The sequence below is a fragment of the Myxocyprinus asiaticus genome, chromosome 1, assembly GCF_019703515.2.
Source record: "Myxocyprinus asiaticus isolate MX2 ecotype Aquarium Trade chromosome 1, UBuf_Myxa_2, whole genome shotgun sequence".
Lineage (NCBI taxonomy): Eukaryota > Metazoa > Chordata > Actinopteri > Cypriniformes > Catostomidae > Myxocyprinus > Myxocyprinus asiaticus.
The window spans coordinates 63,542,450-63,559,076 of record NC_059344.1 but is presented as its reverse complement, the minus strand read 5'-3'; the positions used below and the strand labels follow the sequence as shown (position 1 = coordinate 63,559,076).

The 16,627-nt window shown below is 35.2% G+C and overlaps 1 protein-coding gene across 3 annotated transcripts in view; it reads right to left on the bottom strand.

Annotated features, from left to right (window-relative positions):
- Positions 1–16,180, bottom strand: part of piezo1 (piezo-type mechanosensitive ion channel component 1) — a 145,740-nt gene extending 129,560 nt beyond the window's left edge. For 2 of the 3 annotated variants that reach the window (XM_051709121.1, XM_051709112.1), the window contains exon 1: positions 15,637–16,180. Coding sequence is in view for 2 of the 3 variants with exons in the window: in XM_051709112.1 (XP_051565072.1) it covers positions 15,637–15,700 (64 nt within the window). In the remaining variant the exon portion in view is untranslated. The remainder of the gene's footprint in view (positions 1–15,636) is intronic. The other variant, XM_051709131.1, reaches the window with a different exon arrangement.
- Positions 16,181–16,627: the final 447 nt, after the last annotated feature.

The window sequence follows — 16,627 nt, the reverse complement described above, 5'->3', positions numbered from 1 at the left end:
ACCTCTTAAAAAGTGATTGAACAGTACTGACTGGCATTTTCAAGGCTTTGGATATCTTTTTATATCCTTTTCCATCTTTATAAAGTTCCATTACCTTGTTACGCAGGTCTTTTGACAGTTCTTTTCTGCTCCCCATGGCTCAGCATCTAGCCTGCTCAGTGCATCCACGTGAGAGCTAACAAACTCATTGACTATTTATACACAGACACTAATTGCAATTTAAAAAGCCACAGGTGTGGGAAATTAAACTTTAATTGCCATTTAAACCTGTGTGTGTCGCCTTGTGTGTCTGTAACAAGGCCAAACATTCAAGGGTATGTAAACTTTTGATCAGGTCCATTTGGGTGATTTCTGTTAACATTATGATTTAAAAAGGAGCCAAACAACTATGTGATAATAAATGGCTTCATATGATCACTATCCTTAAATAAAAGACAGTTTTTATTTGCATGATCAGTCTTATTTTCAAAATCAATGCCAAAATTTCACAATTTCTGCCAGGGTGTGCAAACTTTTGAGCACAACTGTATATTGTAGTATAGCTAACTGCTTTTTCAAAAGCTTTGTGGCTTGATGTAGTTTTATTTTGAGTAGCTTGTAGCACAGGTAGTGACTTCGATCAAATGCAGTTATGTGTGTGGTCAGAAACACTCAGGCTCAGTGCTGCTTTGGGAAGTGAAAGTCAAAAGCAGGAGTCTTGTTGGTGCAAGCGTAAGGAATGTTGGCATAATGCCACATGCTTGCTGGCGTGCATCTCACGTATTTGTTGAGACAGAAGTGTCAATTGCAATTCTCCAGTGCTGTGAAATGATCTAGGTAAAGGTAACAGGGTCTAAATATTAAAATAACGATTGTATAGATAATAGTCATAGGGGAGATCTGCGACAGGGATCTGATCAGTAGAATTTATTCTGATAAAATTTTCCTGGCATCAATGTTGTTTGGAGTGACTCTCAAGTTTAGTACAATTTTAGTATCTGTCACTTAACAGCGTTCGCCCACTTAGGCATTAGCGTAAAATGACTTCTTCTATGGACCGTTTTCTCAGTTTACTTAAAGGAGTAGTTCACCCAAAAATTCTCTCATCATTTACTCACCCTTATGCCATCCCAGATGTGTATGACTTTCTTTCTTCTGCAGAACACAAAGATATTTAGAAGAATTTCTCAGCTCTTTTTGGTCCATACAATTCAAGTGAATGGGTGCCAAAATTGTCAAGCTCCAAAAATCACATAAATCAGCATAAAAGTAATCTATTAGACTCCAGTGGTTAAATTAATATCTTCAGAAGTGATATGACAGGTGTGGGTGAGAAACAGATCACTTCCACATTCTTCTTCTTGTGTTTTTGTTGATTTACTTTCTTCACACATACTGCCCCCTACTGGGTAGGGAAAGCTATTTCAAGCAAAAATGTACTTAATATTAATCTGTTTCTCACCCACACCTATCATATTACTTCAGAAAATATGGATTAAAACACAATCCAGTCATATGGATTACTTTTATGATGAATTTATGTGCTTTTTGATGCGTAAAAATTTTTGCACCCATTTACTTGTATTGTATGGACCTACAGAGCTGAAATATTCTTCTAAAAATCTTACGTTTACATTTCTGCATTTGGCCGGTATTTTTATCCAAAGCGACTTACAGTGCACTTATTACAGGGACAATCCCCCCAGGGCAACCTGGAGTTAAGTGCCTTGCTCAAGGACACAATGGTGGTGGCTGTGGTGTTCAAACCGGCAACCTGCTTAACAGTTCAGTGCTTCAGCACACTGCGCCACCACCACATCTTCATTTGTGTTCTGCAGAAGAAAGAAAGTCATACACATCTGGGATGGCATGAGGGTGACTTTAACACTTTGAAGATAATTCAAGTAATTTTTTGCTGAAAATGAAAATGTTGTCATCATTTAGCTACTCTCTCAAATGTTGTTCTAAACGTGTATGAATTTCTTTCCGACACAAAACACAAAAGTAAAACTTTTAATGAAAATGACCGCCTGTCTTTACAACACAAGCATAAAAAGGGCTAAAAAGTATCATAAAAGTAGTCCATACGACTCTAGTGTCATATTCCAAGTCTTCCGCATATGATAGGTTTTGGTGAGAAACTGCCCGAAATGTAAGTCAAGCACATTGTTCAGCGGCATTCACAATGACAGCAATCTGCTGCAGTAACCAAGCGCCTGAAGTTATCCATTTTCATCAAGAGTTGGCAATGCAATAAAGTATACCCTACTAAAGGAGAGAGTTGAACACAAACGAGTAGCGACGTGATCTGGCAACCACCAAAGGGAATGCAGACAGTGATCCGTCACATAATAAAGTTGGATATCGCAATAAAATATGAATACCTACTCAACTGACAGCAATGAATGTCAGTGTTAACAGGATTTTAGTCTGTTGTGGACTGCCATCTGCTTCAGCATGTCTAAAGGTGATTTGGTGCGACTGTGACAGGTGCAGACCTCTAACATACTTCTGTTTAAAAAATGCTCTAGAAGAGCTTGACTTCAAGTATGCACAAGCTCCTCTGGCACGATCCAGATTTATCTGTTTACCAGTCTGAATCTGCCCACTGCAGGCAGCTAAATTCCCCTTAAATGACCACAAGCCACAAGCAGGATAATGTTTTATTGCTACTTATGCTATAAAACCTGGAAGGACAGCCTGAGTCCTGACATTTGTCTTTACCGACTAAATACAGGTCTGTTTGATTCTGACTTTATGGATTCAACCTCTGGATTTCAGTCTCATTTATCTTTAAATGCTGACTTTAGCAGCTAAATGATGGCAGGATTGTCCAAAATTGGTGTAAAAGTGAAATCTTATAAAAAAAAAGTTTCCAACCATTACTTTAAATGGGGGGAAAAAGCAAAAAAAAAAAAAAAAAGAAACAGTGACGATCCTCAAAATGCTTGCCCATTTAATCACCAAACTTTAAAAATTGGCACATTATCTCACCAAATTAAATGGCACAAAATATGTAATTTCTAAGATTTTCTTTAGTTTTTAGTTTCTCTTACATTTTTCAACACATGCTTCTAAACTTTATTTTTCATCCAAAATGAAAGGTAAAGTTGGTCAAAAAAAAAAAAAGAAAAGAAAAAGAAAGAAAAAAGGGCTAAAACACTACACAACTTCTTGGTTATACGTGCATACACTCTATACATTTTATTTTTATAAATTACTTGCATTTACTTGAGAAAAAAAATTACTTAAAAAAGCATTGTTGTAACAGGAGCTTTAAGCTTGAAATGCAAATGAGTCTTTGTAAATACATTTACATTTATTCAAAAGAGGAATACATTATAAGCAAATCATCTTAAGGAGACAGTGGTACGAAAAGTGCCATATTACAAAGTTTCACAATATACATTTCTTTTATGACATGGGCACCTGCAATTTGTGGCACTCACATGATTTCTGATTATGGGATTTGACGTTCTGTCAATACAAAATAAAAGCTTAAACCAACATCACTAATTGTGATCACTGTGAGCTGTTAACATCTTATCATATCAAAGAATCACCAATCAAGATGAATTAAACACATCCCAGCTTAAAATTAGCTGTTAAACTTAAAAACTATTGCATCACATGATCAAGTCACATGATTAATTCCATCCACATAGTCATGAGAAATAACTTGTTCAAAGTGTGCTAGTTTTCCAGCGAGTGGAAAGTGAGATCCTATTTAAAACACCAAAAGGTATTTTGGCCAACTTAAAATAAATACAAGCTCTATTTCAAAAGCAAGTGAACAGCTTTCTAAGCTGCCATTACTTATAAGTGTCTAAACTGAAATGCTCCGCAAAGGCTCCTTGACTAACAATTGATTATGTCTTTAAGCAAATATTGGTTAAAATGGTCATTTGTAGTATTTTCCTCACATTGCCCTCCATCTTGAATTGTGTTTTTTTTTTGTTTTTTGTTTTTTACCTCGGCACAATTGCCTTCTCCATAAAGTTTGCTGCCAAAACATGCCACCTTAGAACACAGCACAATTATTCTGTTTAACTTTTGGAACAGCATTCACATCTATGATGCCTTAAAAAAGCTTTCTAGGCAGCTCACTGAACAGAGATACATTATGTGTCAGTTTCCATTTCCAGACATCCATGTTTAATTTAGGGCTGTGCTGTTTTTCGTCATCTTACATTAATGTTTTACAAAGCACAGCAGACCAACTATTTTCACTTCCCAAAACAGCAAAAGCTCTTTTTAAAGTCTCTGTTAGGCTGAGAAACCACCACCACAAGCCTCTCAGACTTTAATTACAGACAACGCAAAAGCTTGGGCTATATTTTCAGCCAGGCTCCACTTGGCAGAACTTGGCCTTAGACTACTGGAGGAAAAAAGTAAAAGAGAAAAAAATAAGCGTGCATATTACATTTGCGTACTAAGCGTACTTATTACAGTTGTATTTATAAGCATAAAAATATTTTTTCCCCTTTTTCACCCAATCTGGAATGCCCAATTCCCAATGTGCTTTTAATTCCTTGTGGTCGTGTAGTGATTCGCCTCAATCCGGGTGGCAGAGGATGAATCTCAGTTGCCTCCACGTCTGAGACCGTCAATCTGCACATTTTATCACGTGGCTTGTTGAGTGTGTTGCCACGGAGACATGGCGCGTGTGGAGGCTTCACGCCATCCACCGCGGCATCCACGCTCAACTCACCACGTGCCCCACCGAGTACGAACCACATTATAGTGACCATGAGGAGGTTACCCCATGTGACTCTACCCTCCCTAGCAACTGGGCCAATTTGGTTGCTTAGGAGACCTGGCTGAAGTCACTCAGCAAGCCCTGGGATTTGAACTAGTGAACTAGCGAACTCCGGGGGTGGTAGCCAGCGTATTTTACCACTGAGCTAACCAGGCCCCCATTAAAATATATATTTTTAATCAAAAGATCTTTGAGTTAGGAGCTATCTGTCCTATTGTTCAAAGTCTGTAGATTATTGAGGTGTTGATACTAAATATTTGGATATTGGGAAGGCATAATGGGCTTGAAATTGGCAGACATAAGTAATAATTAAATTAAGTCCACACCCATCAAGTGCCCTGGAGGTGAGAACATGTTGGCACATACAAAAATCACACTCATAGTATTTTGCAGTATACAGTATGCATACAGTGCACCTTGTGGAAATATAATACAGAATTTGCAGTATAATAGAGCGCACTGCATGAATACTTTATCCCACAACACGATGTGCTCAAGTTTAACTTCTATATCCAATGTCACGACTGAACCAGGGTCAGAAATAAACTTTTTTACTATGGGACAATATTTCCCCTCTGGATCAGATTTTTAGGGGGATTTATTTCCATTATGAGGGCATAACAAAAGTCACTTTTTAATGCAAAATCCAGTACTTGAATTTAAATAATTAAATTAAAATACATTCCAAAGTAATTCAGTAAGTCTGTTATTTATACATTTAAATAAGAATCAATATTTTGTGCTAATATGTGTTAGGCTTTGAATAAAATATTATTAAAGAAAATTTTGGGGTTAAATGTTTAACGAGAATTTATAACGGGGACATTTTTGATTTTCGCTGGCATTTATTTTCACTTTCATTGGAATTTTTGCCCCAAGTTCCCAATTATTTCTAACCTAGACTGAATTGGACGCAATTTACAGTCATTTTTCAACATCTCTTACTTGGCTCTTTATGTCAACAGACTGGCAAAATTAAGATATTTTTCCCAGAAACATGTATTTAAAAATTAAAGTAGCCAATAAACAAACAGGTAGCAGAAACTCAAGTGTGTACTATACAAATCACTGGCCAATGAACAAACATGTTCTGTAGCTTAGTTAGTAAACATGCATTACTGATGTAGATTCTTCTCCAAGCCCTTAACCTTCAGTGGTGCATGAATAGCTTTACAAAAATAAGATAAATTAAAGGGATTTATGGCTTTGCATGTGTGCCACAATCAGTCATAAGATCACATGGGTGCTATCAGAGTGTGGGAAGTGCTGTTCACAGGTGAAGGAAACACAAACAATCATGTGTATTCTGTCCAGGGCAAAACCAAACTACATTCCTTTATTTCTATAAAAACTGCTGCGCACTCTCACTCTTTCACACACACACACACACACACACACATTCACATGTAACAATGGACCCTAAACAAAGTGACCTTTGAATTGTTGCTGGACGCATTCTCAGCATGACCTGCATCCTGTTTTGATGGAAAAATGGACACTTTTCCAGTGATCAGGTTGTAACAGCAGTAGCTCACTGTGCTGTGGATGTGCCCTCGTCAGGGACGATAAAACAAAGAGTCCAGTCAGGGGTGCACTATCAGTATGCCCCAGTGTGAGGTGTTTTGCAGAGTAAATGTGGCAGACTTTTCAGGGCAAAGTAACCCTTTAATATGCAGAGTCAGCTATGAGGAAGCCATTTGTAGGTTGATTTCACCTAAAAGTGTAACACTTGTTCTGTCGCACTATCATCATATTTAAATTGTTTGAGCAGCCCGTCCAACCCGACACCGCAACACTGACTGAGTTTGTGGCAGGACTATCTGTTTGTACAACCAATGGAGTTTTTGTGAAATCTGTTTGAAAATAGTGGTTACTTTTGGAATTCCGCTTGGTGACGCTAGGGGTGTAGAAATTACGCACTTCAGCTTTAATTTCAGATTGGTTTATGACAATTGCTCCCGACTAGTGATGTCAAAAGTACCTGTACTTCGGTACTAAAATAAAAAACCTACACGCTGACTGACACACGACTGCTTTTAAATGCTCACACGCTTATTTGAGCGAGTGCTCTGTTACTCCTTTAACGCTGAAATGCACACAATTAATCAAATTAAAATAGTGATATGTCCTAGTGTGACTATAAAACCACGAAAGGCTACAATCTTAAGCTGCATTCGAGCTGTGTGCTTAAAATGAATGTGTGAAGCAGACCACTTTGCTATACTAACACCAGCATAGCAACCCAGGCAACAACCCACTAAAGCCTAACGTTGATGGCAATTTTTGCACGGCCAAGCACCACTGACACTTTCTTCCAAATGTTGATATAGATTTTCTTCAGAAAATATAGAAATCTAGTTTCGATCAGCTGTTAGGCTACCTGTATTATGTTTACCAGTTATGATGCAATCAATAAGAACAAGGCAATTAAAAGCCAATTTATCTCCTGCATCACCTCTCCATTATAACTTGAACAATAAACGCATACTTAACCCACTGATTACATTAGCACATACATTTAAAAAGAAAAAGATGTAGATGACATAATACAAATGATTTGTGCACCTTGAATGGGTGAATCTCACAAAGAAATGTTTGGGTTATATTTCACACCAAAATCAAAAGAAGAAAAATAGAAATTAGATCATCCATAAAGATAATCAAGCCTATATTTGTTACAGTAGTTTCACAACAGTTAAAGGGATAGTTCACCCAAAAATGAAAATTCTCTTATTATTTGCTCGCCCTCATGATATCCCAGGTGTGAATGACTTCCTTTCTTCAGCAGAACACATTTGAAGAAAAACAGAAAAATATCTCAGCTCAGTAGGTCCTTATAATGCAGGTGAATGGTGACCAGACCTTTTGAAGCTCCAAAAATCACAGACAGTCAGCATAAACATCATCCATACGACTCCAGCTGTTAAACTAATGACTTCTAAAGTGACGATCACTTTTGGTGTGAAAAAGATAAATATTTAAGTACTTTTTAACTCTAAATCATGCTTCCAGTCAGCAGTGGTATGGGTGTGACGTAATCGCATTGGCATTTTAAACACGCGAGAACTGAGGCATGTGCGACACAGCCGGGAAAGCAGTGCTGTTTACAAGTGAGAAGGAGGAACTCTGTACAGTAGCTTGGTTGGTTTTGGTTTAGATCTGTATTTATCTGTTTCTTTACTCATAATGGTGCGTTTGTGTGCTTATCCTGAGATTACTTCTGTATCATGGCAACGGAATACGTCACACGAGAGACCGCTTGGACTCCACCCTCTCGTGAAGCTTAACGGAAGCGATGATTTAAAGTTAAAAAGTACTTAAATATTTATCTTTTTCGCACTAAAAGTGATCGTGTCACTTTAGAAGACATTAATTTAACCGTTGGAGTCGTATCGATGACGTTTATGCCGACTGTCTGTGATTTTTGGAGCTTCAAAAATCGGATCACCATCCACTTGCATTTTAAGGACCTACTGAACAAAGAATATTTTTCTATTTTTCCTCATGTGTTCAGCAGAAGAAAGAAAGTCATAAACACCTTGGATAATCATGAGGGTGAGTAAATAATGAGAGAATTAGTATTTTTGGGTGAACTATCCCTTTAAGCACATTTACCCCAAAATTGTCATTACTGTATTGTAATTGTCAGTACTGTAATACAAAATAAATATACTGTATTTTGTATAAATAGAAATATTTTTATAAATAGAAATATATACTTAAAATTTTACTTTAAATATATTTTTTCACATTAAAGTGAATGAGAAATAGGGTGATTCTCACGATGCCTGCAAGAAAATGTCTAGATCATATTTAACCCTTAATCAATACAAACATACTATATATACCGTATATATATTGCATAAAGAAAATGAAGCCTACATTTAGAACCATAAAGATTATTTGCACTACAATAAGCACATTTAAAAATCCAATTCTCATTAATGCAACGTGTCCAGATGTTTTACTTTTACCATTGTTTTCAATGATGATTCTCAATACCATAACATAGGCATTTTTTCTATAAATCTATTAGATATTAAAATAATTTCTTGTTTTTGCTTTTGTTTTTGGACTTCACTCTGATGTTGAAATATGACCCCAAGATGTTTTGATAGGCTTTGTGAGATTCGCCAGAATAGGTTTCATCAAATCACACGCCACATATCAGTTGACTCTGCATTCTTCCCGGCAACTGTACACACAAAACACACAATCACTATATATATTATGGAAAGGACAACAGTCCATGCAGAGTAACATTGCTTCCAGGTAATTCTCAAAAACATTTCCACTGCTTTGACCACAAACAGCACTTTTATTAGAGACTAGAGAACTCTTTAAATCTGTATGATTATGCAGAACTATGAATTGTTAAAGAGACTGAACCACAAAGCTGCATATCTCAGTACAGGAGAAAATTTGTCATACTGCATGTGGTGAACAGCACTTTAGCATGGTTTAAGAAGAACCTAATTGCCCTCATGTAAACATATCACAGATATTTAGAAAATTGAGACAATCACACAAGCAAATGGCTACATAAATCAGATTGAATAATTATGAAGTGGGTATTGGAGTAAACTCTACTAATTAGATCCAATACAGTTTAAATTCAGAAGTGAAAGCCACAATTTTTAACTTTGGATACACTTTACACAACATACAACCTAGGCAGAATCTCATACAGTACATATGATTTTAGAATACTTTACATACATATACTCAGGATCTCTTGAGACAGTATGAAAGGTCCAAACTGAGAGGAACTCTGGAAGATCTGAAACATCTCAGGGGTATGTGATTATCATTTGGTTATACAACCTTTCCAGCCACAGGCCAACTTTAGTCACGCCGATTTCCCAGTGCAGCAAACCTTTGTGTCTTGACAGCATGCTGGTTAGTGCGGCAGCTTGTGTTACTAACACACCCATTTTAGTAGTCGCCCTACTTTACGGCTGAATTAAAGAACATGCAATCTATATAAGAAAAAATAAATTTGACAAAAGCTGTGCTTGTAAGGTTGTACTTAAAGGACAGATACTCAAAAATGGCAATCCAGTCATCATTTACTCACCTTCATGTCATTCCAAAACAATATGACTTCATGTAACACACAAAATAATATATTCTGACCACTATTTTCCATTTAATTAAAGTGAATAGGGACTGGGGCTGTCAAGCTAGTAGTCCATATAACTGATGCACAATATCTGAAGTCATTTAATAGCTTTATGTGAGGAACAGACCAAAATTTAAGTTGTTACTCACTAATAATCTTCCCTTCCATTGAGACAGTGAGTTGTACTCAGGAAACGGATCAGTCTGATTCATGAATGAATCATTCAGACGTTTTTGTTCTTTAACTGAATCAGCCGAAAGAAAGATTCATTCATTAATCAGACATCTCTCATGAATGCGCTGAGGAGAGCTAGAGCAGATGTCAAGATTTTCAGTGAATAATGACTTAAATTTTGGTCTGTTACTCACATAATTGCTAACATATGGCTTCAGGAGACTTTAAATATAATGCATATGTCATTTGAACCACTTTTTTAATCCTTTGGTTGTGTATTTTTATTTCATTTTGAAGCTTGACAGCCCCAGTCTTCATTCTCTTGCATTATACATAAAATGTGGTCAGGATATTGTTTCCAAACTTGTTATTAAAAGAACAGAAAGTCATATGCATTAGGAGCAACATGAGGGTGAGAAAATAATGACAGAATTGTCTTTTTGGTTGAACTCTTTATTTAAAAGAGAATGTTTACATGCAGGTGAGAAAAGTCGAAACTGTCGCAGTTGAGAACTTGACAAATCTGGCAGAGTTTGAGGTGAACCCGAGACATGCGCTGCGAGACCCGATTCTTCCTGTGTGCCACATGAGTCCCACATGACACGAGAAACCACATGTTCAAACAATATCCCGTCAACAGCCTGTGCCTCTGGCTAATCTCTACCTACCCGGGATAGTTTTATATGTTCCATTTATAAAATAGCCTACAACATTCCACCAGGTTTTTCACTCAAACTGAATGGGGAAATCTTAAATATAGACCCTATCTGCTCTGATTAAGAGCACAGCGAAGAAAGAACGATAAACTAATTTAACAGCATGGGAGTCGATTTCAAGAGACAGTTCACCTGAAAATGAAAATGTGGTCTTTATTTAGCCTACTGCCCTGTGAAACACAAAAGTAGATGATTTGAAGTATGTTCACACTGGTCTTTTCCATACAATGAAAGTGAATAGTGACCAGGGGCTGTCAAGCTCCAAAAAGGACAAAAACACTATAAAAACACTACAAAAGTGGTTCTTTCGCGTTCCACAAGAAAGTCATACAACATTATTTTTTGGGTGAACTATTCCATTAAAGAACAAGCATGATTAGGAAGTATTTGAGTATGTAAGGACATTATGCAGAAATGATGCTGTTCACATGACAGGAATGCATGATGAATATATGCATCCATGCAACAGTCTAACATTAGACCCAAAGGAAATGTGCTGCTCGGGTGTGTCCACTAAACAAACACCTGATGAATTAGGTGAGCTCACTGCAGTCTGCTCTAAGTGGGACACATTCCCGTAATATCTGTCATTCTAACATGGATCCCATGTTACAAAAGCTGATGTTCCTGTTATATTCAATCTGTGAGTGTAGCGGGTATATGGGAGTAAGCTGTACAGAAAAAAAATGCAAATGCAAGCTTATTTATTAACTGACGTTACAGCTCACCAGCCATTTTCAAGTTACTTATATGGGGGTATATGGGGGTAAGCTGACATGTCAAGTAGTGACATCAGAGTGACATGGTTAAATTATCTAAAACAACTAGAACACTTTTAATTCTTTTATAACTATTATACATGCAGGGACTGTATGGGATATTTCTACTTTTAAAAAATGCATGTCACTATTAGGCTATTTAAGTGAACTACCAGAAAGCAAGAAGGTTATTAAAAATGGTGAAAAACTTTAAAAAGCTGACGAGCTACAGCACCTAAATATAGACATTCCTTACAATATAAATGTCAGCCTGTAATTTTGATGTTGCAAAAAAAGTGAATGCGCTGTCAACAATCCAAGTCCTGTCTTGACACACTCTATTTACTTACCTGTAGCTTTTAGTCAAAAAAGATTTTTTATACCATGACTGTATACATTAAGTAATGGGAGACATTGTGGAATACAAACTGAAAACCATAATGTGTTGACTTTACTCAATTTATTGAGTAAACATGTTCCTTCGATTGAATCGAGTAACATCGTCTCCAAAACTTGTCTAAATAAGTTCACTTAACTTGATGTTCATATAGAATCTTCTTAAGTATTTAAATTAAGGTAACTAAATGCAAGTAGACTTAACTCAAATTTACTATTTAAATATTGTTGTTTCTACTTATTAATTTTAGTTGAATTGACTCAAATTTTGATCAAACAATAACAAAGCTCAAAAAAAGATTATAACCAATTCTAGGTCAATCATTAAATAAACTTGATTCTCCACTGAATTGTATACCTGTACTTCAGTTGCACATGCACAAGGAAAACTAAAATAGAGTGAACAGGGTCCAACTTGACCAATGGTGACATTACACAAAACAACTATTGCAACAAAACAACATAAATAATATTACAAAAAAGCTAAAACCTCTACGGATTCATGAAAACAACTATTTAAATGCCCCCATAAGTTCCCTTGGCCAAGAAAACTTAAATACTTCAAGCACAAGGGATTATGGGTATTCCTCATAGCTTCAATTATGTAATCAATCGTTTGAGTTATTTACACTTCTTCAAAGTAAATAATTTCAAGGAAGAGATATGAGTTATGAGCCCAAAACTTGACATTTCAAGTAATGTTTAAGACACTTTGATTTTTCAGGTAATGACAACATTTGGGTTTACAGTGTACATAAATATACAAATTAAATATATATATTAGAATTTACTTATTATTATTAAATAATAATCATATATATATTAAATATTGTTTATGTTTAAATGTACACTGAAAAAAAAAATGTCATTGGTTTCACATAATTCAATTGTGGACACCAGTTCCACACAATGAAAATGAGTTTCCTTAATATAAAATGTAAATGTAGGCTTTACTCAAATATTTTTTGTTGAATAAACCCAAAGGAATTGAGTTAACCTCACTTAAATTTGATTTGTCCAGATAACTCCATTGAACTTTACAGCTTGCTACAATAGGGTGACCATACGTCCTCTTTTTCAGACATTAAAAAAGCATCCAGCCGGGATTTCTAAATTTGCGAAAATGTCCGGGATTCGGCTTTAGTTGCATTATGATGTGCATCTGGTCTAATACTTCATTGTGTGTGTGCGAATATTTGCATTGCTTTAAACCCTCTTTGTAAGTCCCGCCTTCTCGCACACCAATTGGTCGATTATAAGAGGATTGCAGCAACTATTGGCCAAATTCCTGCCTGTCAATCTCTCTGCGAACGCACGAAGTGCTGTTGTGTTCGGCATCAAACAGTTGCTTGACAGTAGCAGCAAATGACAGCTGAGTGGAAACAATGCCCAAATGAAAGTGCAAATTTACAGAAGATTTGCACAAAATATTCCCATGCTTTCGTCCAGGTCGAGATCCGTGGGAAGCAGAATGTATGATATGTAAAGCTGGCATTTATGTGTCAGTTGCTAATAAAGGTGCAAGTGATTTAGAAGCACACATTAGCTCTGTGAAGCATAAAGGGTCAGCAAAAGGTGAAAGTTCATCAGGTAAATTAACAGACTACTTTTTGCAACCAGGTAAAATTGTTATCGCATTGCTTCATTTTCCATGGCCATTCAAAATAATAGTAATAGTAAATGAAGGTACACTCATGGCATCAAATATTTAATTTTAGTACATGGACATTCAAAAGAATGTTGGACATTTTTATGTTATGCTAACAGAGTGTCTTTTTCACTGTATTAAATTTTGCATTCATAGTAACACTGTTTTGAACCCTATTATTCCACCTTCTTGGAAAATCAGGATAAGGTCACCCTATGCTACAAGCTAGCAACAATACACATTAGCATATTATATATATATATATATATATATATATATATATATATATATATATATATATATCTTTTTGTTTGCTTAACAAAGATAGTGCTAATGATCCTCAATCAGCCTTTGTGCAGATGATCCCTCAGTCTTTGCTTCATGACAAAAGCAAAACACATTGTTATTTTCAGCATGGCAAATCACCCATCCCCAATCTTACCATTAGCTCCACTCTTCTCCACAATTTAGCTCCAGTCACCTCCAAAAAAATCCACCAACACAGAAACTTCTCGAAATCCCAACATAACAGAACTAACAAGTCTCCTACTTGTTTCATTTTGTGTAGAAATACATTAAAATAACACTCAATTTAAAAATGTACTCTCCCAGTCCAGTCCCATGCAACGCATGCTGGGTAATGCAAATCCCCTGCCCGGTTTCAGCAATATTTTGATGCAAACAGTATCATTCACATTGTTCCAACACAACTGGATTAAGGAAACATAGATGGACATGCTAAAGAAATGTGTTGGATTAACTCATTTTAATAAAGTAAATTGAGCAAGCAGTAAAAATTGTGTTGAGTGAACACCATCCGTTAGAAGTCTGAATTCATTTAATCATTTCATACCAATGTAATCATATCACTGCTTAATGACTGTGTTGAATTTTACTTGGACTTTACACAATATGATTAACATAAATGTATTAAATTGATTTTAAGCATACTTTTAAGCATATTTTCAGTAGAGCTGCTTCCCATTTTTTTCAGTGTGCTTATTAATATTATTACAATTATTATTTAATAATAATAATAATAATAATAATAATACATTTATTATATATAATTACTACTAAAATATAAAATACTAATATCATTAACTAGTATTAATATTATTATTATTATTATTACCTTTATTGCTTGAATTTCTTTACTTTAAAAAATAAACAAAAATGTAGTAAGAATGAAAATTATAAAAATGTGTGATCTTTATTTGGGCCTCTTAACATAATAATACATTTATTATATTAATTATTACTAAAATATTAAATACTAATATCATTAACTAGTATTAATATTATTATTATTATTATTAAATTATTGCTTGAATTTTTTTACTTTAAATATTAAACAAAAATGTGTGATCTTTATTTTGGCCTCTTAACATAATAATAATAATAATAATAATAATAATAATAATAATACATGTATTATATTATTACTAAAATATTAAAAAACTAATATCATTAACTAGTATTAATATTATTATTATTATTATTATTATTAACATTATTGTTTTAATTTTTTACTTTAAAAATAAACATAAATGTAATAAGAATGGAAATTAAAAAAATGTGTGATATTTATTTGGGCCTCTTAACATTAATAATAATAATAATCAAAATAATAATAATAATAATAATAATAGTACATTTATTATATTAATTATTATTAAATTTTTAATACTAATATCATTAACTAGTATTAATATTATTATTATTCACATTATTGTTTTAATTTTTACTTTAAATATTAAACAAAAATGTAATAAGAATGGACATTTTAAAATGTGTGATCTTTATTTGGGCCTCTTAACATAATAATAATAATAATAATAATAATAATAAATGATCACTTGATAACCAGAACGTCACATTTATACTCATTAAACTTGTATACGATTTTCAAGTAGCTATATGATTGACAAGCTTGTTTAATAAAGTGAGAAAGAAGGGATAGCAAATGATTTCACTTCTTTAACTGAACAATAAAACCTCCGAGCTCACTGACAGACATGTATATCCAGTGCATGTGAACTGCAGTAGTTTTTAGTGATGGATTGAACACATGAAGGTCTTACCTGCCAGTAAGAAGATGGGCAGCAGAAAGCAGTAAAGCAATCCGCACACCACCTGGAGCTCCATGAGCGCTAAACTCACATTCCTCCCACGACACAAATCCACACCACGACCATCTCACATAAAGGTGGAAATGCTTTCAAAAAGCTACATGGCGATAAAAACAAGTCTTCTGATGTAGTTTATTAATTTTTAAACTATTAAAACGACGCTATGGGACGATTAGATTAAACGCTTACGGGTCAATATCCTCGGGAAAGCATTATGCAGTTTTGGAAACAAACGAATAATGTCTCGCGACTATAAAGCAGCTTCATGAAAAGTCGATTACTCAGTGTACATCTTCATGGAAAATGTGATTCACCGCCGTTTGGCAGTCTTTAAAACTTTCCTCCGGTCTTTTCTTCAGTCCGTGATCCGTCGCTAATCTTCTCCAATGTACTTACTATAGGCTATTATGTCCACAGAGTGTAATACAGTTTCACAAAACTCACAAGGAGAGTGTTGACTACTTGTCTGTCCCAACAGTTAGTTGTTGATGTTGAAAGTAACTCCCACTCTGACGATAGAGAACTGTCGGTGCCAAAACGGGTAACGCCAAGAAATGCGAGGCGTACAGTGCACTCTCTGTTGCAAAACAATGTGTCACCCAATGAATTATATGGCATTTCACTTACTCCACTTTAAAACGAGAGGAAAAGCAGTTATGTAAACACTTCTGAGTCTATCTCTCAAGGTAGAGATCCGCTGCGCACGAGACTATTGCAATTACGATTATTTTATATTTTTTCCTAAATTGCGCCTTTAATTTGAATCCACTGAACATGTCCACAGATGTGAAACCAAAATGTTCATATTACTTCTGAATAAAACGCTATAAAGTCTCGTGAAAGTGTCTGAACGTGTTACATGTTTGCGTTTGCGTTCACGCGCGGCCGCATCACAAGTGCACGAGACTTCCGTGACACCTGCTCAGGTGGCTTAAATGCGATT